At 37.3% G+C, this 24717-nt stretch overlaps 1 protein-coding gene across 3 annotated transcripts in view; it reads right to left on the bottom strand.

Annotated features, from left to right (window-relative positions):
- Positions 1 to 24717, bottom strand: part of LOC121414111 (adhesion G-protein coupled receptor G6-like) — a 47756-nt gene that overhangs the window by 4226 nt on the left and 18813 nt on the right. Inside the window, exons 4-20 of one of the 3 annotated variants that reach the window (XM_041607173.1) lie at positions 24052 to 24129; positions 18386 to 18463; positions 16258 to 16329; positions 13105 to 13268; positions 12384 to 12466; positions 11736 to 11925; positions 11233 to 11358; positions 7112 to 9467; positions 6458 to 6561; positions 5895 to 6126; positions 5413 to 5575; positions 4835 to 4981; positions 3957 to 4136; positions 3345 to 3390; positions 2591 to 2694; positions 1813 to 1940; positions 1157 to 1186 (exon numbers count right to left, since the gene is read on the bottom strand). In XM_041607173.1, the coding sequence (XP_041463107.1) occupies positions 1157 to 1186; positions 1813 to 1940; positions 2591 to 2694; positions 3345 to 3390; positions 3957 to 4136; positions 4835 to 4981; positions 5413 to 5575; positions 5895 to 6126; positions 6458 to 6561; positions 7112 to 9467; positions 11233 to 11358; positions 11736 to 11925; positions 12384 to 12466; positions 13105 to 13268; positions 16258 to 16329; positions 18386 to 18463; positions 24052 to 24129 (4281 nt within the window). The remainder of the gene's footprint in view (positions 1 to 1156; positions 1187 to 1812; positions 1941 to 2590; positions 2695 to 3344; positions 3391 to 3956; positions 4137 to 4834; positions 4982 to 5412; positions 5576 to 5894; positions 6127 to 6457; positions 6562 to 7111; positions 9468 to 11232; positions 11359 to 11735; positions 11926 to 12383; positions 12467 to 13104; positions 13269 to 16257; positions 16330 to 18385; positions 18464 to 24051; positions 24130 to 24717) is intronic. The other 2 variants (XM_041607175.1, XM_041607174.1) reach the window with 2 other exon arrangements.

Below are 24717 nucleotides of genomic sequence, written 5' to 3'. Positions count from 1 at the left end.
GTCATTTGCAATGTGTTATCAAACTACAAAATCTACTTGTAAATATATTCTGGAACCTAGGGGGAATATTAGACAAAATATCATTATGTTAGTATAGGGGAAACACACAAGTGAGGGTTATGTTATAAACACATACTACAATTCGGTTATTATGAAAACACAAAGAAAGTTGATTTGAAAAATATGGTTCATGACGGATTGACATATACTTGTAGCTCTTTTTAACACACTTTAAAAAAACTGTACTATATAAGAGTGCAATAATTCAGCACAGTTCCCGACATTTAGCAGAGCAATTTGCGCTCCGCGTTGGAGATTCCTACCAGATTCCCATTCCCCTCCCCCTCGGCAATATTGGATAAATCTTGTGATCTTATAGAAATAAGCAATTGATTTAGAGATATTTTTCAACGTCCTCCTTTTCTGCCATAAAGGCAAGGAGGTAAGCAAAGCATCCATGAAAAAAACGGAAGGTCAGGAAATAATATTTTTCTTGTTATAAACACTTGAACAAAATGACAAAAAATAACAATTCTAATAGAATAAACATTGTAATGAGGCATGCAGGGAGTTTACTTGACATGCTTGAGGCGACATTTATGTAAGGGATTTAAATATTGGAAATTATTATGATTAGGGGAAATACTGAGAATACACACAGGTCTAACCGTCTTAAGATACACTTTGAATACAGACAACCAGAATTTAAGTAGGCCCTAGTGGCATAAAACCACGATCCATTTCTGGCATCAGATCCATTCTGCGGACTGTCCCAAGTTAAGTTACCGATCATAATCAATCAAAATATTGAAAAAGATCCTTTTCTAGCTTATGTGTTATGTACACGCAGTCTGGGCGGAATGATAAAAATAAAGAGGAGGCGCTCAGAAGTAATAGAAATTCTGTTCGAAATATATATTTTCAATTGAAGCTGCTATTATCAAACATGTACTCTATAAGAAACCTCATAGCAAATTTTACACAGTATGATATTTTCAATTTTGTAAACAAAAATGAAGATAGGGAAAATTAGAAAACTACATATAATTATGTTGACTAATAAACGTTAGGTCAGGCAAAGGTAGGACACAAAATATGACGAAGACTTCTATTGGATATCACACAACATGCATCATGCACTGGATATTTTTGTTACCTCTTTCTGTTAACGGCTTTCTTAAATATCCTGAGACAAAGAGTCAAAGTTATTCTTAATTTACATATCAGTCTGCTTGAATAGTGCAGTGGTTGGTTAAAGATTTAAATAAAGATTTTGCGTGTTCAGACCTCAATGATTGAGTAAAATAGCAAAATAGACGAGGGGAGAGAAAGTGGTAGATAGAGATAGATGGGATATACCCATTCCCATATCTTAATTATACAATCCATATTAATATTTGTTCACATGATTTCATTATCCTTGAGTACATCCTTAAACATAATGACGAAAATAACGAACGTATATACTTAAGATTGACCAACTTATTGGATAAACAATTTCAGGCTTTGGTTGATTTTAGTCAGAATACGTTTCCTGACACATTCTTTTATAAGAATCGAGGAGATAAATAAATACATACATGCACCGTAATCATTGCAAATATATCTCCCTCAAAAATGGGAAGAAAAAATAACCTTTTCAATCAAAATTGGAATATGCGTCTCTAAAAAAAATGAGAGATGTAACCCGTCTATAGAAGCCCATGATTAAAATAAATGCAAAATTATAACTAAGTGGACAATATGCCATAGACTCCCCGGAACAAATTTACTTTATTTATCAGCGATTGCTTTTGTGAATGTGATATATACCTGATCATGATGTAAGAGAAGAAAGTTATTATGAGACCGAGGATGGATAGCGTGCAACCTGCGAAGGTTATAATGGAGAGCGCCAGCAAGTGATCTCCGTCGTAGGTAGTTGTAGTTCCATAGATGTCCTAAGGAAAATAAATCAAGAGATTGCGTTTTAAGGGGGACAGATGGATCAGGGGCCGCGGAACGGTTTTCAAAGTGGGGGAGGGGGCTGAGCCAGAAGTGAGGGGGCTGACCATGCGAAAAATCACAATCATATGTCATATTTACGTTTTTGTACACGGTATTGTTAAAAAAAAAGTGGGCGCTGAAGGCCCCCCCCCCCCGCTTCCTCGGCCCCTGTGGATGGGGATGAAGGTGGGGAGTTGATGGTAGGCGACGTCAGCCTCACCCCTTTTCAGTAAACGTATACAAAATGTTAAAATCTTTATCTTGGTGTATCTCACTGTGATTTCTTGAATGTTAAGTGTGTGTCCCTCACCTATTTTTAAAAAATGATCCACACCCCCTGGAATAAATCAAGTTATTCTTTAAATGCATCCATCTCCGTTAGATGTGAACCCATTGGAATTAAGATAGATCTTGATCTGGAGATGGGGTCGGTACACACATCCTTGTTATTAATCTGACCATTTTCTATCCTGTTTTCTATAATGTTCGATAATTACATCTTGAACTATTTGTGCATAGTTTAACCATGCATTACAATTATTTAACGTGTTCAAGTCACTGTTCATGTTGAATCAACAGTTTTCTTAGCCGAAACTTTGCTTACCATTAAGATAGCAAAATTTGTTAGATGATCGCATTCACATTGCGTTCTATCCTCTGATGTTTGAGAAGCAATGCAACCTTCGGTTGACCATGATCCCTTTCCTCCTATGAAAAATAAAATCACATTAAAAATATTATGTCATATATAAAAATTAATATATATATAAATGAATATGAAGATTTCATTCTTTTTCTTCCAAGTATTTCTTTTTCTTTCTCCACCCATCTGTTTCTAACAGTTTTCCGAAAGGAATGCTTCATTCAATTACAATAAACATAATAAACTTAAGAGAGAAAAAAATAGAGGTCAACATGTGCATATACGATAATCATCACTGCTATCATCATAATTTTATTCTAATCTTTCCCTTACCACTGCGATCATACTTGATCTATCTCTTTTTTGGGGGGGGGATACAGGTCATCCCCGCACCTGAAATTTTTAGCGCCATATATCCCCACCCACTTCCTAACTCTAGGATCGACGAACATAATTGTGTGAAATATGTGCGAGTTTGATTACCCCTTACAGTTGCTCGGGAACGAAGCAGCGAGAAATTGGAGAGGTGGACAGAACAATGCACTTATTGCAAGGGACATTGATAAATAGTCATCGATTAATGTATGCAGACTGAAAACCACGAATGACGTGAACAATATTGAATATTTTAGTATTTTGCATTTCTCTGTAAGAAGTTCTACTGAAGAGTTTGAAATATATTTTTTTTAGAAGCTGTCGTTTCAATAAAACTTACCAGCTGCTGTGAAATCCCAGAAAACACAAGATGGATTTTCAGCTCTCTGTGTTTAGATACAAAAAAAAAACGTTTTAAAAATGCCACGTAATAATAAATCAGAACTCTTACTGAACGTTTAGCACCGTGAGGTGTTTCTGCTTAACCAGTTACCGGGCGGAGTTAAATGTTGCATGGAAATAAAATACACATGACAAACATCATAGATATGCTCGGAAAGATTTATATTAATTAAACATTTGGAAATAAGTGTGTTCTTAATTCAAAATGAGAGCATCAATATCATAAAATCACAATACTGCGTACTTTATTAGGATGAAACACAAGATCGCGCTGCCATCTTTGTATGTGGCAAATACTTTGCATGCGCTGGTGATCCGCTGAGGGAGGGCACTATGAGATTTAGAGGTCATATGCATCAGGGGCCCGTCTTACAAAGAGTTGTGATTGATCCGATCAATCGCAACTATGGAAAGTTAGCAAAGTCAACATATAAAATATATGTTTGTTGACACTGATGTGCTGATGGAGTTATTGATTGGATCAATAGTAACTCTTTGCGAGACGGGGCCTATGACTTCATAATGATTGTCATGGAGTTCTGGTACTAACCTCGGGTCTCTGGTGGACGAACGAAGTTTTGACAGGGTCCCTTAATCCCGTGATCTTGAGATCGCCAAGACTAGCCGATATCACTAAACTGTTGAGAGCATCCCTGGCTATGATGTCATCATCAGTAGAAGTGGATTGAGTGGTAGGGGCAGTCATATTTTCTAAGGCTTCCGTTATCACCTTAATTTGACAAAATAACAAGTCTATGATTATCTCATTTCATAAGTAGTGTTTCGATAGCGGAAGAAGATTCTCTATGCAGGTTTGGATCCTGATGAACTACATGTACTATAAAAAATTGTATTGACCAAGTTAACATAAAACGTATCTTTAAAAATCTTTGAGCTGTTCTCAATACCATGTAATTAATAAATTTGAATGTAATTCAAGTATTACATAATTTATAAAAATTGAATTCTGTTACTGAATTGCAATGTATTAGGATTCTACACCATTGTTTCAAGACCAGTTGATAGGCATTACTGTTTGAGTTGATATTAACTATAGGCCTATCAATGGCATTGATGTGTTTACTCTCTGGTGAAAAAAAAATTAAGTTTAAGACATAGCAATGTGTAGTAATATGCCGATCTTCTTTCAGAGAACCAAATTATTATATTTTCCTGAAACCCAGCAAAGCTTTTATTACCAAATGGAAGTCTTTCGCACAAAGATGGCCCAAAGGGTAATTTTTATCACTGCATCACTAAGTCTTGGATCAAAATTATACGTTTTATTTTTGAATTCTCTTTCTCTGAAAAAAGCTTTATACACCATATGAGTACAGATGCATACCAGCAAATAAGAACAGACAAAGTACAAATGAATGGCTTGACCAATTACCCATATCGTATGATAAACCAATAAGCAGCTTATACCTCAAAGAAAACGACGTCTTTATAGAGCACAAACTGGGCTCTATCGGTTTCCCCACAATGAGCTTCAAAGAGCGAGCCTGGGAGCTCTAGTGAAGCCGGATCTTCGGCGGTAGAATCTGGACTGGTGGTGTTGTACGAGAGCTGGGCCTGTGAGAAAAGGATTTAATCAAAGTTGAATTGTGATTAATTCTTACGAATAAACCATGGAAAATATTTACTATTGTGTAACATTTAATACTGTTCATTAGAATAATCTAAAGTGAAAGGCTTGAAGCTGACAGATTTGATATATGAATAATTGTTTAAAGTTAAATCGAATTAGCCTAGTACTTAACAATTAAAAAAATCAATAAAATTCTAATGAATGAATCAAACAAATTGATTCATTTCGATTGTATATGGAAAGATGCAGTATCAAACGTATCAACATATGTGGTATAGCTTCTGCTGTGGCACTAGAAACAATTTGCTTCTTCGATAAATCGAGTCCTTTTTTATTTACCTCGGGTTTTGTTTTTCATATGAATCTGGAATCTATGATGAATAACTTATGAAAGATGCAGTATATATTTATATACCATTGAATTGCCATTTTCATCGACCACGCTTCTAAAAGTCAATCCATTGTTCATCTCAGGGTTGATCTTGATGACAACCACGTCTAGCCTTTCCGTAACTACTTCGAATGTGTCGCCAATGAACTCGACATGCAGAGCGAACTCGTCGATCAAATGAAGAATTCTATTTTTTTAAGAAAAAACAGTTCAAAAATTTCAGAACAGCGATCATCAGGAAATGGTATAAGTCTATGTTCTGGCGTACATTGCTGAACTACCGTCAAATTTGATTTGTATCATAACAAAATAAATGATTATTTCTTACCAGAATACAAAACATCTATTTCTTTTTGCCTGCACTAAACATATTGACGCCCATCTTCTCACATGATATTATACCATTCACGACATGTACAGATATGCATCCATTAACCACATTCTCAATTGTATATGATAATACGGTAACCAATTCACCAAATTTGAAATCAATCACATTTTACTACCTGGTTACACTGTCTGAATCTTGTTGCCCGGCAACGAGTGAACCCATCGGTGCTCCTGCTAAGTTGTTGATTACGATGAAAGCATTCTCTATCACTTCCGTATTGTTATACTCATTGATAGATCGGGCAAGGTTTTCTAGCACGTCCACTGCGAAGTTGACGTCCGATGCGCTTAAATTTGTAGAGGCACTCGTGACAGTTTTCAAATCCTCGGATACGGATTGAGCATTTTCTAGAAGAGGGATAAAGAAAGTTCCAATGAAACTACTTGTAAACATTGAAAAAAAATAAATGATTAGTAGTAGAAGTAGTAGTAGTAGAAGTAGAAATAGTAGTAGTAGTAGTAGTAGTAGTAGTAGTAGTAGTAGTAGTAGTAATAGTAAAAATAGCAGTGGTAGTAGTAGTAATAGTAGTAGCAGCAGTAGTAGTAGTAGTAGTAGTACTAGTAGTAGTAGTAGTAGTAGTAGTAGTAGTAATAGTAGTAGTAGTAGTATAAGTTTGTAATGCTTACAAAGAAGCTTTTAATGTGTACAAAGATTTTGACAGTTGCTAATGTAACTTACCTGCTGTGATGTTCATTTGTGACAATCTACGTAAAACCTGGCCGGATGTTGCGCAAGACGTGATATTTGGGTCGTCCCATCCGGCACCGGCACGGGTCAAACGGCTGAAAAAAAAAATCAAAATGAAATAACGAAATCAATTACTTAGAGTCTACAGTGTCAATTTTTATTTGTAAGCCTCTCATTCACTCTACTGGACTCTCTTGAGCAACGAGAATGGACGAAAACTGTTCGCCTAATATTGATCAGAGATCAAATTTATTATAAGTGACGATCCACAACATATGATGCTCTTTTGTAAAATATAGTGATAACACCAAAATTTTCAAGCCAAATAATTCGGTTTTGAAACGAATATACCATCCTTACTGGTTCTTTAGAGGATTTAACATTTGTTTTAAGAATCAAAGCTACGTCTATAAGCTCCAGAACTGACAAAAAGACCACTATTCATACCAATGAGCGAAATTTCAGGAGAATCACTGGTCTTGGAATCTTGGAAGCTATCTTTGGAATAATCGAGAAACACAGAAGTCTGTTGCAGAAGTGCGTTCATGAACAAAATGATCCTCCAGATTTTTTTCCTCTGTCATTCAGACATCTGTGTTTCTCAGCAATTAAAAATGAAGTTCAGACCAGCGTGACAATACTCACCAGAATCGGGTAGCAGCAGAAAACCTTGGGTTGTTCCCACCGTATGGACAGATCACCCCAGCCGTCGCTGACCCTGGTGTCCGTTGCCATGTGATCGTACCAAACTCTCCTGAGACCGTCTCTTCAGGACAATGCAGCACCAATACAGCGGTGGACGTTGGTCGTCCAGTAGATGTCGTAAAGCTCGTGGAGTAAGAGCCTGCACTTGGTGGCGTCGTAACGGGGGCAGAACTTGAATCTTGATCCGTTGACACGGAGGCCGTCGATGCCGCCTGTGGGTTACTTGTAGAACTTGTTACCGCATTTGTACTTACTGTTGATGATTGGGATGTCGGATCCGACGAGGTCGATGCCATGGACGTTGAGGGCGTCATTGACACACTTTTCGGTATCGTAGGTCTTGTTGAATTAGGCACAGACGTTGTCCTTGGTGAAAGGGGTGTTCCTGTGTTCATGAAAGTAGAGCTATATGTCGGAGCAGATGTTGAAGTAGTGTTCTTATAGGCAGTTCTTTCAGGGCTACTTGAAGAGCTGCCCGTTATAATTGTATGGGTTATAGAATTTGATGTAGGGTTTGAGGGTAGTGTTGATACTAATGTATGAGCATCGTTAGACATGGTAGATGGGGATGACATTTGGGTTCTGAGGGATGTTGAAGTTGAGTCAGAATATAATGTTGTATATGTTTTTCCCAAAGATGACAGTTCCGATGTTTCAGATGTTAATGAAGGCGATGTTGTTGATTGAGCGTACAGCGATGCTCTTGGGATAGTTGTATCCGAAATTTCTTTGTTAGATTGTGATGTTTGAGTTGTGGCTAAAGTCCATGGTGAGCTATTGAATGTTGCTGTGGAATCTGTTGATGTTTGTGCAGAACCAGTTGTGGTACCTTTCTCTGTTGTTATAGCTAATGTTGATGATATTGGTGTTTGTGTGCTCCGCTCTGATAGTGCTGTCAAAGTTGAATCCGGATGAATAGCTTGGGTTGTACCTGTTGTTGCTGTAATGTCAAGTGTCGATTGTGGTGTGTCCGATTCTTGAGTTGAATCCGGTGATGTCATTTTTGTTCCCAAGGGTAAGTTTGTGATATCTGATTGATTTGTTGTTGATAATGATGTCGGGAGTGATGTGTTCAATACTGGAGATGATGTACTTAATGATTTGGTTATTGCACCTGTTGTTGATGTTGTTTCGGACGGCAGCGTAGTTGCTCTTGCAGAGGAACTCGAATGAAGGGATACTAAAGTTGTGCTTTTAAATGCATCTGTATCAGTTGTGATTGGGGATGGAGCGGTTGTTTGTGATTCCATTGTAGGTATAGTTGTAGCTTTTTCAGATGATGTGGGATGTGTTGATAACGATGTTGTGGAAGATTCTGATGTTGTAATGGCTGGTGCTCTTGAATTTGTTGCTAATGATGTTGTAAAAGATGTTGATTGAGATGATGGAAACGAAATTGTCGATATTGACTCGGTGCTTGGAAAGTGATCTGTTGAAGTTTTTGTTGACACATCTAGTGGGGAAGTGGTTGTTTGAGGGATTGTTGTTACTGTCACTAGTGTCGAGGAATCCATTTTCTGTGAGGAAGCAACATATGTTGTCCCCACGGATGGCAATGGTGTAGTACTAACATACGGTGTTTGTTCCAGTGTTGATTTAACAGAATCCAAAGTTGTCGGTGACACTCGCGTTATCAATGGTTTTGGCGTACTTGAAATTTGTGTTCTTGGAAAGAGTGTTGTTTTCGCCTGTGTTTGTGCTTGCTTAGATGTTGTTTCTTCAGTAGAGATACTGACTGACGATACGCGTGGTGTCAGTGTATTTGAAGTAGATGTCTTCTGAAAAGATGTTGATTGCATGACCGGAGTCCTGCTAATTAACGGTGTTTCTGTTTGCTCAGGTGTTGTTTGTTGAGAATCAACACTGGATGAGGACAGGCGTGTTACCAACGGTGTCAGTGTATTGGAAGTAGGTGTTTTCTGAAAAGGTGTTGTATGCGCCACCGGTGTCTTGCTAACCAATGGCGTTTGTGTTTGCTCCAGTGTAGTTATCACAAAGTCCCCAGTTGCCGGGAAAAAACTAGTTACCACTTGTGTGTGTGATTCCGAAATCGTTGCTGTTGTTTGCGATGTCGGTGTAGTTTTCCCAGATGGTGTTTGTTTCTGTGAAACAGTTGAATCAGGTGGGGATTCCGTTGTTACAACGGGTGGACTACTTTTTGTAGTCGTGGCATGCGTTGTTGTTCCAACAATATGGGTTTTCGAGGCAATATTCGATGTTGTTTCTGGTAATGAGGTGGTTGTTGGAGATGCTGATGTGGTCTTATCACTATGGTCGGTGATACTAGTGTAGTTGTCTATATTAGTTGAGTGCATGCACATTATAATGATTATAGGGTGACACCGATAGAGTGGGGTGCGGAAATGGGTGGCAAAGGAAAGTGAAAGAAAGGAAAACATGCATGAGTAAATCATAATAGCATGCAAATAGGAAAGTTAAAAAAGATAAGTCATACATGTCATACAACTTTCATGTTAATTAAACTCCCCAAAATAATAATGAAAAGATAATAAGTATAACAGTAAAAAATATGTTTAGGGTGAAGTCGTATACAGGGAGAATATAAGGTACAGAACAATAAACATGTGGTTTTTAAATACATAAATGATACTACAAGAAGGACAATACTACAGATTTTACAACTGAAATACCCCTATTATTGTCATCATTATTATTATTATGATAATCAGCAAAAATATTGTTTTGATGTCATATAAAAAAGATGATAAAGATGGTAATCATGATAATGACGAGAATGGTGATGATGAGGATGGTGATGACGATGATGAAAACAAAAGTAAGATTAGAAATAGCAGCAGCACAGTAGTAGTAGTAATAGTAGCAACAATGATTCTAATAATGATAAAAACATGAATGATATTAACAATAATTATACTTGTGATAGTAATGATGATGGTGATGATAATCACATTAAAAATGATGATGATGATGAAGATGATGACGGTAATTATGATGATGATTACGATGATGATGATGATGGGATGATGAGGGTAAATTATTTTATGATCACGATGATGATGATGACGACGATAATAATGAAAGTTGTGATAAAACCAATGCACATGATTAGTTAATCGGTTATTATACAACATATAAACCTACGGACAATTTTGGGGATCTAATTTACATCGAACGAATATAACGATAATCATAAAACGATCATAACATTTTTGATATCACAAGTGGCATTAAAAACATTTTCTAACTAATCCAAGAAAGTTTGTAAAATACGGATAACATGTGCGGAGCAAAGTGAGATGGACAAGACCTCTACTAATTCATCCATCAGGAAAAGGTGCCACGTACCCTATCTCCCTTCACATACCCCCCCCCCCCGAAACTCGTTTCATATTCTACGCAACTGAATCTTCTACATTTGTTTTATTCAAAATCGACTAAAATTTAACTCTGTGTTTAAACAGTAAACAATTAAAAGAATCCAGTCAGTGAACATCATGGACATATACCCAACATCAATGAGAAGAATACCTTGAATTATTTTACCGATCCACCCCCCCCCCAAAAAAAAAAGGGGGGAGAGTGCGATTAGAAGATTTGATAGGTCATTACAAATTATTAAAGGGATGGTCCAGGCTGGAGATATTTATATCTCAATAAATATAGTAAAATTCACAAAACAAATTGTTGAAAATTTGATCAAAATCGGATAACAAATCATGAATTTATTGAATTTTAAAGATTTGCATTATTCGGGTGAAACAGTTCTAGGCTTATTTCATCATAATGGAGACACGCCATTTACAAATGTAATAATGAAACGTTTATGATATCATTTAATAACAAGAAAAGGGAAAGGGGATGTGTCATCATCAGCCCACGTAATGAATATTTATTATGATGTGCATATAACTGTTTTCACAAACTTTAATTGATAAACTTAAAAATTCAATTACTTCGTTATTTGTTATCCGATTTTGAAGAAATTTCAGCATTTTGCTCTGTGAATTTTACTATATTTATTCAGATATAAATATTTTCAGCCCGGACCATCCCTTTAAGAAAGTAATGATGAATCTTACTTGTACTCTCGGTGGGTGTGGTGGAAACTGCAGTAGTCTCTGCCGCAGTGCTCTTCACTGGAGCTGGAGTCGTAGTCTCAACTACCAGACTCGGATCACGTGGGAAACCGGGGAGAGTATAACCAGCTGAGGAACAATATATAATGAGAATTAGCACGATGAAGGAACGTTCGGAAACCAATTTACATAGGGATATTTCTACCTTCTTTGATTTCGTAAGTTTATTCGTTAGCGTCTATTTCCGAAATCCTATGAAAATATAAAACAGCAAAAACAGTCAGTGTGAATAATTTCATAACAAAACACAACTGGCGGATCAGGGGGGGGGGGGGCACAGCCGGCCCGTGCCCCCCCCCCGAGAGACACAATTAAAATATGTAGTGTAAAAATTCCGTTAAAACCGAAGTGTGCCCCCCTTGAAAGTGAAGACCTGCGTATCGTCACATTGCGTGTGGCAATAACATAGGATAACTCTCTATTTTTTTTTAAATTGATGTCCTTACCTATTACTCCTGAAGCTGGACTATTACAAAGATCACCAAGGCAACACGTCCTACAAACAGAATTCGTAGTTCCCTCGTTGCACTCTCTGACGTTTGAACTGACTTGGTTGAGACACGCTCGGAGTTGCTTGCAACTTTTCTGAATGTTGTACACACCGTTGGATACACGGATCTCGTTGAAACAAGCTCCCTCGAAATTGAAAGGACAATATGAAACTGCACTATTTTGTATTTAACTGAGCTATTTCCGACAAAGATATACTGGGGGTAAATTTGACCCCTTTAGATCTCGGCCACTGACTGCGCGATCGCCGCCAAAAAAATTGCACGCGCGTAGAGCCGGATGTAAAGTTTAAGAACGTATAATAAAAATTTTCAAAAAAAATAATTTCTGTTTTTTTATTGATTAATTATGCAGAAAAGCTAAAGAATTTCGCCCTGAATGTGATTTTTCAATTATGTTTTTGGCTTTAACTCACTTTATATTGCTGGTAATTTGGGGTGAAAATATAAGTTTTTAAACATTTCCAACAAAATCTACAAATAAATTGCCAGAAAAATTACATTCTTACGTATTATTGGCCGATATAATCATTTTGAACCACTTGTATAATAGTACGAGGCCGAAAATCTGACTTCGTTGCTTACCTGTGATGAACTACAAGTTTGTATGGAATTGGACTGGCTGTTACACTCCACATTGCTCCCACCATTGCACGAGACACAGACGCCTGAAATAAAATAAAAGTCGACAATAAAATGAAGTAATGCATTTTATGCTGAATGAACGCCCCAAAGTTTTTACAACAAATTTTCATCTTAAAAAGGTACACAATTTCTCTCGCTCCTGATTTTCAATAAAGTTTGCCCCTTACGCCGTGTTGTACACCCTCAATTAGTTAAGACACAATACGCCACTGATTGACTGGATCAGTTGTGTAAATATGAAGAGAGAATATGAACATGGTAAAATATGTCTGAATAAGTAATAATGACCTAACTCGATCGTTTTAATATCCGAGTCTTACCGGAAGAAACAAGCTACGGAGGTACTGTATGAAGTTGATAGAATACTGTAGGCTTCTGTTTTATGAGATGAAAATGCCCCCATTTATTCAGTATGAATAGAAATTCGCTCTAAAGCAAATCGTAAGTAAGACGCCACGGTGATTGCGAATCCGTACGAAAATTGTACGCACACCGTACACTACCCTAAGGAGATTGTACGATTCGGAGGATACGATCATCTTTCGTGCACACTATTATTGTAGACCTAAATAATGGGGCCAAAAAATGGGTTGTAAGAGCTTGAAAACATGTTTAAACCGCCAATTATCTCTACACATTTTACTCTTTTAATCAGTCTTACTTGATGGACAGAATTCGGCCCTGTCTATATCCTCTCTCTGATACCGCGGTGGTGATGAGCATGTCGCTCCATTGATCTGATGGTTAATATGAACAGTGTTGAGTAACCAATTCCTGAACCAAGACAACTCACAGTCACAGACAAACGCATTTGATGTGAGGTCTCTGAAAGGGAAATAGATAGAAATACCGAATGAAATGGAGAAAAAAAAAACGAAATTAAATAACATATTGGCAGCAGTTTTCATCCATCTACAATTTCGAATCACTAAACGCCTAGAAATATAAGTACCGCCGCACGCCGAGCGAACACTCACTCCTGAAGACGGACTGTCAACCTGTCCGAAACGTCGAGTCTCTCTACTACTCATCATCTCTACTCGCCGACTCAAGCCAGCATCTCCTCATCAGCTCTACTACTCAAGCTGTTCTCACTCAACATTCCTTCTGGTTTACAGTCCTTTTCAGGACTATTTTCAAGAAAGAATACTCTACTCTCAAATCTCCACTTTCTCGCCAATCCACTTATTCTCTTCTGCTATCCACTGTTTCTATAACACTCCACATGGTGTACCGTAAACCACATCAGCAAGCTAGAAATATAAGGTTTTATTCAATTGCAGCGCTCACATTCTGGGTAAGTGCCTGGCATGATTATTCCCATCAGTGCACTGATCCAGCTGAAAAAAAACATATTGTCACACAGTGTGTTCACACACTGTTAAAATGATCAAATTCAACGGTGTGAAGATATTTTCACACTGTGGACACCTCGACAGTGTGACTGTTCACAGCGTGTACACATGGTCGGCTATACGTGAATATGTGATTCGCACTGTTGGAATGCTCAAATCTAACAATGTGAAGGTGATCTCACATTGTGTTCCATACTGTGAGCACACTGTGGACACACTGTTGGACATCGTGTTCTGTCCAGTAGGGATATGTGTATGGAGTGAAGGTGTGTTGATATGCTCAAATTTAACAGTGTGAAGGTGATTTCACATTGTGTTCCACACTGTGAACTTACTTTGGACACACTGTGAGACTTTGTGTTCTGTCCAATATGTGTATGGAGTGAAGGTGTGATGAAATATGGAAGCTTAAAAGTGCCACCGAGATGTTGAGATAATTATCTCGGGAAGTCGACATCTTGATAGCAAAAGATAAGATGACGAGATCCCGGATCTCATCATGTCGACATCTTTAAGAAGAGATGAAGAGATGACAAGATCCCGAATCTCATCATGTCAACATCTTTTAGAAGAGATGATGAGACGACAAGATCCCGGATCTCATCATGTCAACATCTTTTAGAAGAGATGATGAGATGACAAGATCCCGGATCTCATCATGTCAACATCTTTTAGAAGAGATGATGAGATGACAAGATCCCGGATCTCATCATCATCTTTAGAAGAGATGACAAGATCCCGGATCTCATCATGTTGACATCTTTTAGAAGAGATGATGAGATGACAAGATCCCGGATCTCATCATCATCTTTAGAAGAGATGACAAGATCCCGGATCTCATCATGTTGACATCTTGTAGAAGAGATGATGAGATGACAAGATCCCGGATCTCGTCATGTTGACATCTTGTAGAAGAGATGATCAGATGACAAGATCTTGGATCTCGTCATGTCTACATCCAGTGGAAGAGATGATCAGATGTCATGATCTCGTAACTCGTCATGTCTACATCTTTAAGAAGAGATGATTAGATGACATGATCATGGATCGAAGATCTTGTCATCTGACAATTTCTTCTAAAAGATGTCGACATGATGAGATCCGGGATCTTGTCATCTCATCATCTCTTCTAAAAGATGTTGACATGATGAGATCCGGGATCTTGTCATCTCATCATCTCTTCTAAAAGATGTTGACATGATGAGATCCGGGATCTTGTCATCTCATCATCTCTTCTAAAAGATGTTGACATGATGAGATCCGGGATCTTGTCATCTCATCATCTCTTCTAAAAGATGTTGACACGATGAGATCCAGGATCTCGTCATCTGATCTTTTGCTATGAAGATGTCGACTTCCCAAGATAATTATCTCAACATCTCGGTGGCACTTTTAAGCTTCCATAATGAAATGCTCAAATTTAACAGTGTGAAGGAGATTTCACATAATGTTCCACACTGTGAACAAATTGTGACACACACTGTGGGACTCTGTTCTGTCCAATATGTGTATGGAGTGAAGGTGTGTTGAAATGCTCAAATGTGAAGGTGAAATTAGAATGTGTTCCACACTGTGTTCAATCAGTGTTAGATCGAGCACTGGAATCGACAGCTAAAGCCATAATAATGATAAGAATTATTGCGTAATAGTCATCTGATAAGAGAGCTATACAAGTCAATTGTGTATTGATCATTTCCGTCCTAACACTACACTCCTTTACAATTTTCACTCAATTGCGACTTATGAACATATACTTTATAATTCACTTATCAAAATGCCAGAACATTAATACGACTTGAGAGGATTTTGTGTCTAACAGAGATGTCTTCACATACTATGTAACGAATATTTTGTAATCATAAAATTTAGGGAAACATCATGATACTTGAAATACGACGAAACAAATAAAAACACATCGTTTTTAATCAAGTTTTTTTTCTCGGGAGCAGTGAAACAAACTCGACCCCATGCCCTGAATTGTGTAATTATATCTTGATGGGAAAATTTTCATTTCATCCGGTTAATAATTGGAAACTTGATTCTCACAGCCTGGCGTTCAACCATTCAACGTATTAATTTCATAATTATATACTTTCGAAGACGCAAAATTTCTTTGTATTTGATATGAGATTGACGTGATTAGCTGGTTTCGGACTCTGTCGGGGTGCAGTAATTAGAGGAGCTAGACACAGTCGAAAGTAAGATTAACAGAACATTTTTTTTACAGATGATCATGAAAGGAGTAAATTGTCGTCTATCGGCATAACTCTTCAAACATTTTATATGTCAAAAGTATTCACCTCATTGTACTCATGGCATATGTGAGTAGGTGATACCTAATGACTTATTGTAGACCTTAATATGGGTCGATTTTTTTATTAGAATATAGATTTTATGTGTGAAAGCAATGTAAAATCAAATTTCCTCGGGGCAAAAATGATGTTTACTTTAATACTTACAATGTCTCAAGTCGATCGAATATTTCTACTGCTGAACTGTCGATCGTGTTAATGTTGTTGTTGGTTAGAGTTCTGAAATACAGGAAAATGAAAAACAAAAATCACTTATATATATTGTTCTTCTATGGGTAAACAAATGAGTATGAACTAGAGAGGGATTGTTAAAGGGGAATAAAAACTTTGGAATAAGTAGGCTTGTGTCGAAACAGAAAAATCAAAGAAACAGAACGAAAGTTTGAGAAAAGTCGGACAAACAATTAGAAAGTTATGAGCATTATAATATTGCAATCACTAATGCTATGGACATCCTTCCATTGGCAATGCGACAATGATGTGTGATGTCACATGTGAACAACTTTCCCTTTGATGGACTGTAAAATACAAAAAAAATGTCTCTTGTGATAAGAGGCAATTTAAGTGAAATATATAGAGAGTTGTTCACAAGTGACATCACACAACTTTGTCGCATTGCCAAATTGAGGATCTCCATAGCATTAGGGATCGCAATATTCAAATGCCCATAACCTTATCATTATTTGTCCAATTATTCTCAAACTTTCGTTGATCTGTTTCTTTGTTTTTTTTCTGTTTTCACACAAGCTATCTTGCTCTACAGGTTTCATTCTCCTTTAAAGAAATTTGTTACACAGGGTCCCTTCCAACTTCTATTTTCCGAAACATTTTTGGGTTGTTCATCGGTGCCCGCCCCTCGTTTTCATCTCGCCACCCTTCACGCCCTGGAGTCGTCAACTTGAGCTCGTGCCTCCATCGTGTCCATAGCAACGGGCTAATAGAAGTGATGTATGGTTGTTTTGACATTTTAGGTAACAGCCCCGTAACGAAGAAATAAACTCCGAGATTCCATCTCGTAAAATGCGATGGAGAAATATCGTCAATCCCGTCGTAAAGTCGGGGCGAAACGCCTAAAAAGTGTGCCCTTTGAAATGGCGCACCAATTCAACCCCGGCTGTAATTCGATCTCTTTTAATGTTTCTTCGTCGGCGTTAAAGAAGGGGATTAGTTCTGCTCATGAAATTACATTGTAAAGGGACCTGTCTGTCGAAGCACTTTGTAATGGCTGTAATACATGACTGAGCACGAAAGTGCTTGCAGAAAATGAAATAAAAAAAATAAAACGATTTCTACCGTTGAAACCCCCCCCCCCCCCCGCTCCCTTGAGGAAGAAAAAAAAACGACGCGAAGAATCGAGTGGAACATACCATCATAAATTTCTTCCAGGAAGGGTAGGACGAATGTAAGAAAAATTATCCAATTTAAAAAGGGAAAGGGATGTGCTAAGTGAATGAGCCAATTCAGGCCATTAGTGCATTTTTTTATCTTAAAATTGAAAACAAGTATTTGGCGCACACTTTGGAGAAATTAGTACAAATTTGCATTAAAGGATGGATTTTATATTTCCGGGTGGGCGCTTCGTATGCTCATGCATTTAAAGTTATTATAATGTGCTTAATCCTTCATACTTAAATTTTGTTCTCAGCGGGTAATTAAGCCGTTCTTTTTCCGCCAATCTCATATCTATCTCCTACCCTCTCCGAAATGCAATAGCTATAGGGTTCTTGAGGAAATTCGGCGGTGAGTATGGTAAGTGAATATATTAAAGATTTAAGATTTTTATGCCATTTCCAAAAAAAAAAATAAATAAACGAAATGCAAAACAAGTCCATAGGCCTACAAGGTTGTACCTTTAATGTAATATAAAGTGTTATATTGAATGATACCCGAATTCATAAGATCGTACAAAAGTGTATTATGGCATTTGGAAAAGTAGGTGGATGGTATTTCATTTATTCTTTGCTGTAACATTTGTAAAGTCAAAGAGGTGATCATACCCCCTCTCCCCGTGTGATGGGGCTACAGCTAATCACAAAGAATCGGGGACAGATCAAATTCGGGGGGGGGGGGGGTCGGTGTGGCTGATGATTTAGGAAGCGCGCAGTTTGATTAAATCTTGAGTTCTGGTATTTTTACGTGGGAAGAACTTGGCGCTGCAGAAATAACCCCATAAATATGTAAGTCATCACTTCCTAATCCAAACTAGTAGTAAAACTGTTCGCTCTTCACAGGGATTTGAAAAATGACAACAATCAGTGGAATGACTGGTACTTACAGTGTTTGAAGCCTCGTGAGTGGTAGAAGATGCTGTATCATGTTTGCAGAGAGAACTATTCTGTTGCCTGATAAATCTCTGGGGAAACAATAAACAAAATAATCTTATGACATATATAGCATATTGCCAAACAATTCCAATAAAAGTAATACTAAAAATGAATTTCTTTATTGACACGATTCAATTTTCGAGAGAGAGAATGAGAAAAAAAAAACCTTCACAATCTGTAGCAATTACATTTTTATACGTAGTTCCCACTCCGTGTCACGATTCAAATGGCGGTCTTAATCGTTGAGTAATCGTAGGGATCTTATCGGATCAGTCGTGGTAATCGTATTGATTTTAAAATGGTTTTAAAAATTTGAATGGTTCAAAAATTTTCTCGATCAGTTAGGCCCCTTTACAATAAAATATTGGTGGTGCGACTGCTTACAACCGTTGCGATTCTGTGCAACATATATTGTGACCTATAAATGATCGCAAACGATCGTACGAGCAACGGAAGGCCAATCGTGCAGTGGTCTTCGTAAAGGATCACACGACAGCGGGAACGAGGTATAATCAATAGTGTAGCTCGTGATTACAAAATGTGTTTTATCTTTCCCCTTTTCCAGCATTTCATCATCACATCTTTTATTTCTCCAAAATTTCTTATGTGTTATTCGAAAAAAAGTAATTAAAGATTTCCAGTAATAAACATATATGCGTTTTTTATTAATTGCAACTAATTGAAATTAATTGTATCATTCGGGCATAGTTTGTGTTCTGAAACACAACTAAGTTTCAAATATCGTGTCAGCAAATTCCATTTCCAATTCTCAATTTATTTCTCCTTTCAAAATCATGTCAGAAAACGAATATGAAAACGACACCTTTCAATAAAGTTCACATACTTTCCATTCGCATGATCTGATACGTGTTTTCGATCATGTAATCATGTTTGACAATATGCTCCATCTCTGCCAACATTTAATAACATTTTCTCTTCTTTCATCGTACAACGATAACCTCACCAATTTCCTGGCAAGGACAGAAAATTTGAAACTATGGAAATACATAGCCCATGTTCCAGCACGTTATCTAATCAATCTGTTCTTTGTTATATACCAATTATTTATCCCTATTTCCCACGTCCCTGATTCGTTTATTCGAGTTTAATCTCGACGTGTTCGTGGTGTTGGTAACATTTTTTGTGTTCTGAAATAAACAGTCTATGGTGTACGTGACTGAAAAATTTGAAACGAAATTCATCATTTTTTAAGGACTTTATAGGTGAATGTGACGAGAAAAAAATGGTATCGAATTATGAAAGCTATATGCATCAGTTTTTCAACTTATAATAAACAATAGCCTATTCATGATAAGTTGAATAATTCATACATACACGGGGTTTTTTTACATTTGAAGCGAATAAATAACTGAGGATAAAAGCTGGGAAATTGGTATAAAGAACTGAAACATATTGTTGTAAAAAGGTTTTTAAGAAATTAAATGATATCATCGTACGCCAATTACGAGTGTGTCACATAAGAAATTGGGGGATATAAAGGGCCTATACAATGCCAATGTATAATATACTGAGCCTTACAAAATGGGATGAAAATACAGTACATTTGACAGGTGGGGAAATTATAAACGTTTTGTAGTGATAACCTTTTAATTTCTTTAATTTTTAAATTTCTTCAATTGTCAGAATTGCCTCGTTGTATCAGACTAACAAAACTGCGCAAATAATTCATTTGTTCATCTTCTGAACACTTAAATTAAGAAATACAGGTTAAATTTATCTGTTTATGTAACAGAAAAGCCGCCTATCCGCCCATCGGGTCCAATTGATACTCGACATTATTAAAGCAGGGGCGACACCATAGGGGGAATGGGTGACCCCCCCCCCCCCACCCGAACGCAAGTAGTGAAGAAAAAAAGAAGTAGAGGAAGTGAAAAGAGGGAGAGAAATGAAGAGAAAAGAAAAAAAAAGAGTATAAATTGGAAAGTTCTGATTCCTGTTAAACTCTCTATTCGTATATTCAACTGAGAAAAATAGGACTTCGCCTTTAGGTCATGTTGCCCCTCCCCCCTATCGAAATGTCTTGGTGCTACCCCCCCCCCCCCCCCCGATGATAAGTGTTTTTAAAGCATGGCTTCTTGATTCTTCCTTCTAATTTCCATGGCCCTTTTCACACGTGAATCTTGAATTATCATTGTAATAATGATTGTGATTGTGATCATGATAAGCGTTCCTGATTCAAATCATATTCTAGTTTGGTTTCACATGTACTTAAAATTCGTCACTTTTTAGGCTTATTTATTCAGGGAATTATCATTCAAATTACGATTTTTACTGTGTGAACGAAAGGTTAAACTTCTTGAAAAGTTAACAGGTTGATTAATAACAAGCAAGCGACGTGCCCCAGGCTTTTAGATTATTGATAAAATATTTCGTATTCATAGGGGGAAACGGGAGGATTTTCTGTTTTAAACCCCCAAAGACAACCGAAAAACTTAGTTTTGTTCCTGAATATGATTAGGGTCGAAGTATTGCGGCCCTCAAACCCCCAAAGAACACCCCAAAATATGTTGCTGGAAGCAAATAACAAATTGAGTGTAGCTATTAATTTTGAAAATCTGTCATGGCAGTTTCCTAGTATGGTTCTCGTATGATAACTAGTCTAGCACAACTAACATGTGAAATTGGTAAGTTTACTCCTTAGGCAAGTTGCGAAAAAGTTACTACCATGGTAACGTTGTCATCCGATGGTATTCCTGGAATCCTTGATTTTGATTGGCTGATTCGCCCTTTAATCCTGATAGTTAAAATTGGATGGCAACATGATAATCATAACTTTAATGTAACAGGTCCACGGTTTTGAACGATTTTTTCTGATATAGATTAGTACAATCTTATCATGGCCACCTGTTCTTCAACTACGCCTTTGTGCTATTGCCATGATTATTAGGCCATTAGCCAGTGGCGTACCGTGGGCAACGGCATTGGGGGGCACCGTCAGCAAAAAATTCGAGTCACTTAGGGAGCGCGCGAAGCGCGCTCAGTTTTAAGGTATACTGACCAAATAGAAACATTTTAAGGACATGCAGTGCTATTAAACGGATATGTATCTCACTGATTAAATAATGCGAGTGCGAAGCGCGAGCTGAAAATTTTTGATATTCAGACCTAAAAAGGGACATTATAAGCATTTTTTTTTTGTAATCATGATATGTACCTGCCTCGCTAAACAAAGCTGAAATTTTTGTATATATTGACCCAAAATGGGGAATATATTTTAGGAATCCATTAAGAGTATACATATCTCAGCAAAGTCATCTAATGCTAGTACCACCCTTTGCTGATTTTGTTAAGCATTTTAAGCATTTTTTTTTGTAGACATGGTAATCATGATTATCATACGCATCTCACTAATGAAATACTGCGAGCGCGAAGCGCGAGCTGAAAATTTCGGAAATTCAGACCTAAAGAGGGGCATTCAAAGTCTTGTTTGTTTGCAGGAATTCACTAAGACTGTACGTATTTCATTAACCAAATGACGCTAGCGCGAAGCGCGAGCTGAAAATTTTTGATATTGAGATCAGAAAAATAGACATCTTAAGGACTGATTTTAGGAATTCATTGAAGAGTAGACATCTCACCAATCAACTAATACGAACGTTAGCACGGACAGGAAATGTTTTATATTAGACCTTAAATAGGGCAATCAATTTAAGCAGTCATAAAAACGGGCAAATGTCACTACATGAAAAAATTATGACTCGAATTGCGAGGTAATGTATTTGGTGTACAGTATTGATTTGAAAACAGGAGGTTTTAGTACATCAGGATTATTTATCTCTTTAAACGGTCTATGCGAGCACCAGGAACAATAAAGTCATAGGCCCTGTGAGCAAATAATGTTTCATAAAGTTATGAAAAAATGCTCTTTCATGTAATATAACAAAATTATGATATATATTATAACATTTATAATGAACATAATTTCTTCTTTCCCCACTACGTTTCTCTTCCTTTCTCCCGCTTTTTCTCCCTTTCCCCGCTTTTTTTTTTGGGGGGGGCCAGCCGATTGGGGGGGGGGGGGGCACGTGCCCCCCATGCCCCCCCCCCGTAGTTACGCCACTGCCATTAGCCATTCGTGAAATATTCCTGGAAACCCAAGTTTGTCTAACCTCCACTTCTGGGGAATATGTTGAAATATTTGGGTCTTTTTTTTCTCGGTGAACTTCGCCGAGGTGCTTGACTTTCATTTTATATATTTCTGACCCCGCCCCCCTCCTTACGAGATAACTGCCTACAGTATACAACCTTCTCCACCCCCCCTCTCCCGCTCCCGATAGGAGATAACCCGGTTACGCCCTTCTCCAGGTGTACCCCTCCGCCTTTCCGACGGGGCATTTACCGCATCATTAGGTGTGTGAGGTTCACGACCTCGATCAAGGCAATCTCGTCCAGGATTACTACCGACGACAGACTCAAAAATATCACTTTCATTCCAATTCCGATCCCGTATTATTGCCATGTAGCTCTGTCCTTTTGGGGTCTTCTAGCTGCATCTCTCTCCCTTCCTCCCATACAGTGGCGTATGAGCCAAAAATGGCGTATATTAAATCTCCCCACAATTTCTTTCTCATCCGCCCCCTCTTCCTTTCTCCCCCTCTCCCTTATCTTTCTCTCCTCTCTCTTTTCCCCTCTCTCCATATATCTCCCACTTGTAATACTATATTTTACACTTTCTGTTCCTTTCTTCCCCCTTCGATCCTAATCCACATTCACGGTGACAGTATTGTAATGTTTAGTAGGAAAGCGAAAGTAGGACAGCCCTCTCTCCCCATAGAGAACACGATGGAACCGTGGACCTACTCCAAGATGGAACAAACCTCGAATCGTGATAGAATTGGTTTACAACGATTTGAATTGTGCCGACAGCTGTCTCTAAAACCAAAAATGTTTCAATAACATGGACAATGTTACCAATATCTTCCATTCTTCAACGCCTCCTCCTTTCAAGGAGCTCCAAACAGACTCCCCCCCCCCCCCCGGCACTGAAAAAAGCCAATGGTGCCCGTTCCAGAGCAAAATGAAGGACTATTTTCATTCAGAAGCCATTGGTGTGGAGCAGGATGTGTGTGACAGTGACATTTAACACGGAAAGATTTTTTTTCTGATTTTAAAAACCCCTGTTCAAATGGACATGGAGATTAACAATAATCACTTGACCAATGTAGATAGCCAAGCGTGATTGGTCCATAGTGCGTCACGGGATTCAAAATTTATCAAAACGATAATTCGAAGAGTTACTGAATTGAAATTAGATGATAATTTTTTTTAGCAAAATGTATAGATAACGAACATTACGTCAGGAAGATATCAAGATTATCAATGATTATGGATGAAACATCTTAATCGTCCTTGTATCATCGATGTTATACAACTTTTGCCATGTTTGTAAAGCTTTTTAAGGAAAGTCGTAAAAATAAAAGATTAAGTAAATAAAAGCGAAGCGTATTCCATCATGATGGACTATATTCATGATATTTCATGTACTTCTCAAGCTCAGTTTCATTTCAAACTGTAAAGTTCTAGCTAACCACGTCATGAATTATGTTTCAGGATTGTGAATGAAATCAAATTGAAGTGAATCAAATCATATACTTACAGTGACTTGAGATTCGTGAGATTAGAAAATGTGCCATCTTCTATTAAATCACTCCTCAATCCATTATTCTGTATATGTCTGTCGAATAAAGAAGAAGAAACCAAACAAAATACAAATTCTATTACATAACACTCGTACAAGTTGTCAGAGATTAGCATTTTGATTTTGATTTGATTTATTTTATTTAAACACGGTAAAAAGCCCTCGATCAGCCAATGGTTTTCAGAGAGGCCGTGCAATATATAAACAAATACAAAGAATAACAAATCATAACAAAGTAAAATAAGTAAAACAAAAATCTAAATACAAAAACAATGCTCTGTAAAAAAATGCTCTGAGGTTAATTATGTGTCTAACTAACATTAGGCATTTATTTTGGGCATTTTTATCTATCCAGCGTGATTAAAATTTTGCCCAAAATAATTGCTGGTTATTTTGTAACCTTACTTTACAATATGCTTCCCGCATTAGGTAAAATACTTAATTATTGGTTGGACACATAATTACCCTCGTGCTGGTTAAAATTTTGCCCAATATTTTTTCAGTGCAGTTGTTCAGGCAGTGGAATCACACAAAGAATTATAAAGTAATTAAAAATTCAAATCAAATTTGTAAGATAAAAAGTTAAATCAAATTATTAAACCAGTTATTTTTTTACTTTGATTA

The sequence above is a fragment of the Lytechinus variegatus genome, chromosome 4 (assembly GCF_018143015.1).
Source record: "Lytechinus variegatus isolate NC3 chromosome 4, Lvar_3.0, whole genome shotgun sequence".
NCBI classification, from domain to species: domain Eukaryota; kingdom Metazoa; phylum Echinodermata; class Echinoidea; order Temnopleuroida; family Toxopneustidae; genus Lytechinus; species Lytechinus variegatus.
Note: the sequence above shows the minus strand (reverse complement) of the source record. Positions and strands in the feature narration are given on the sequence as shown.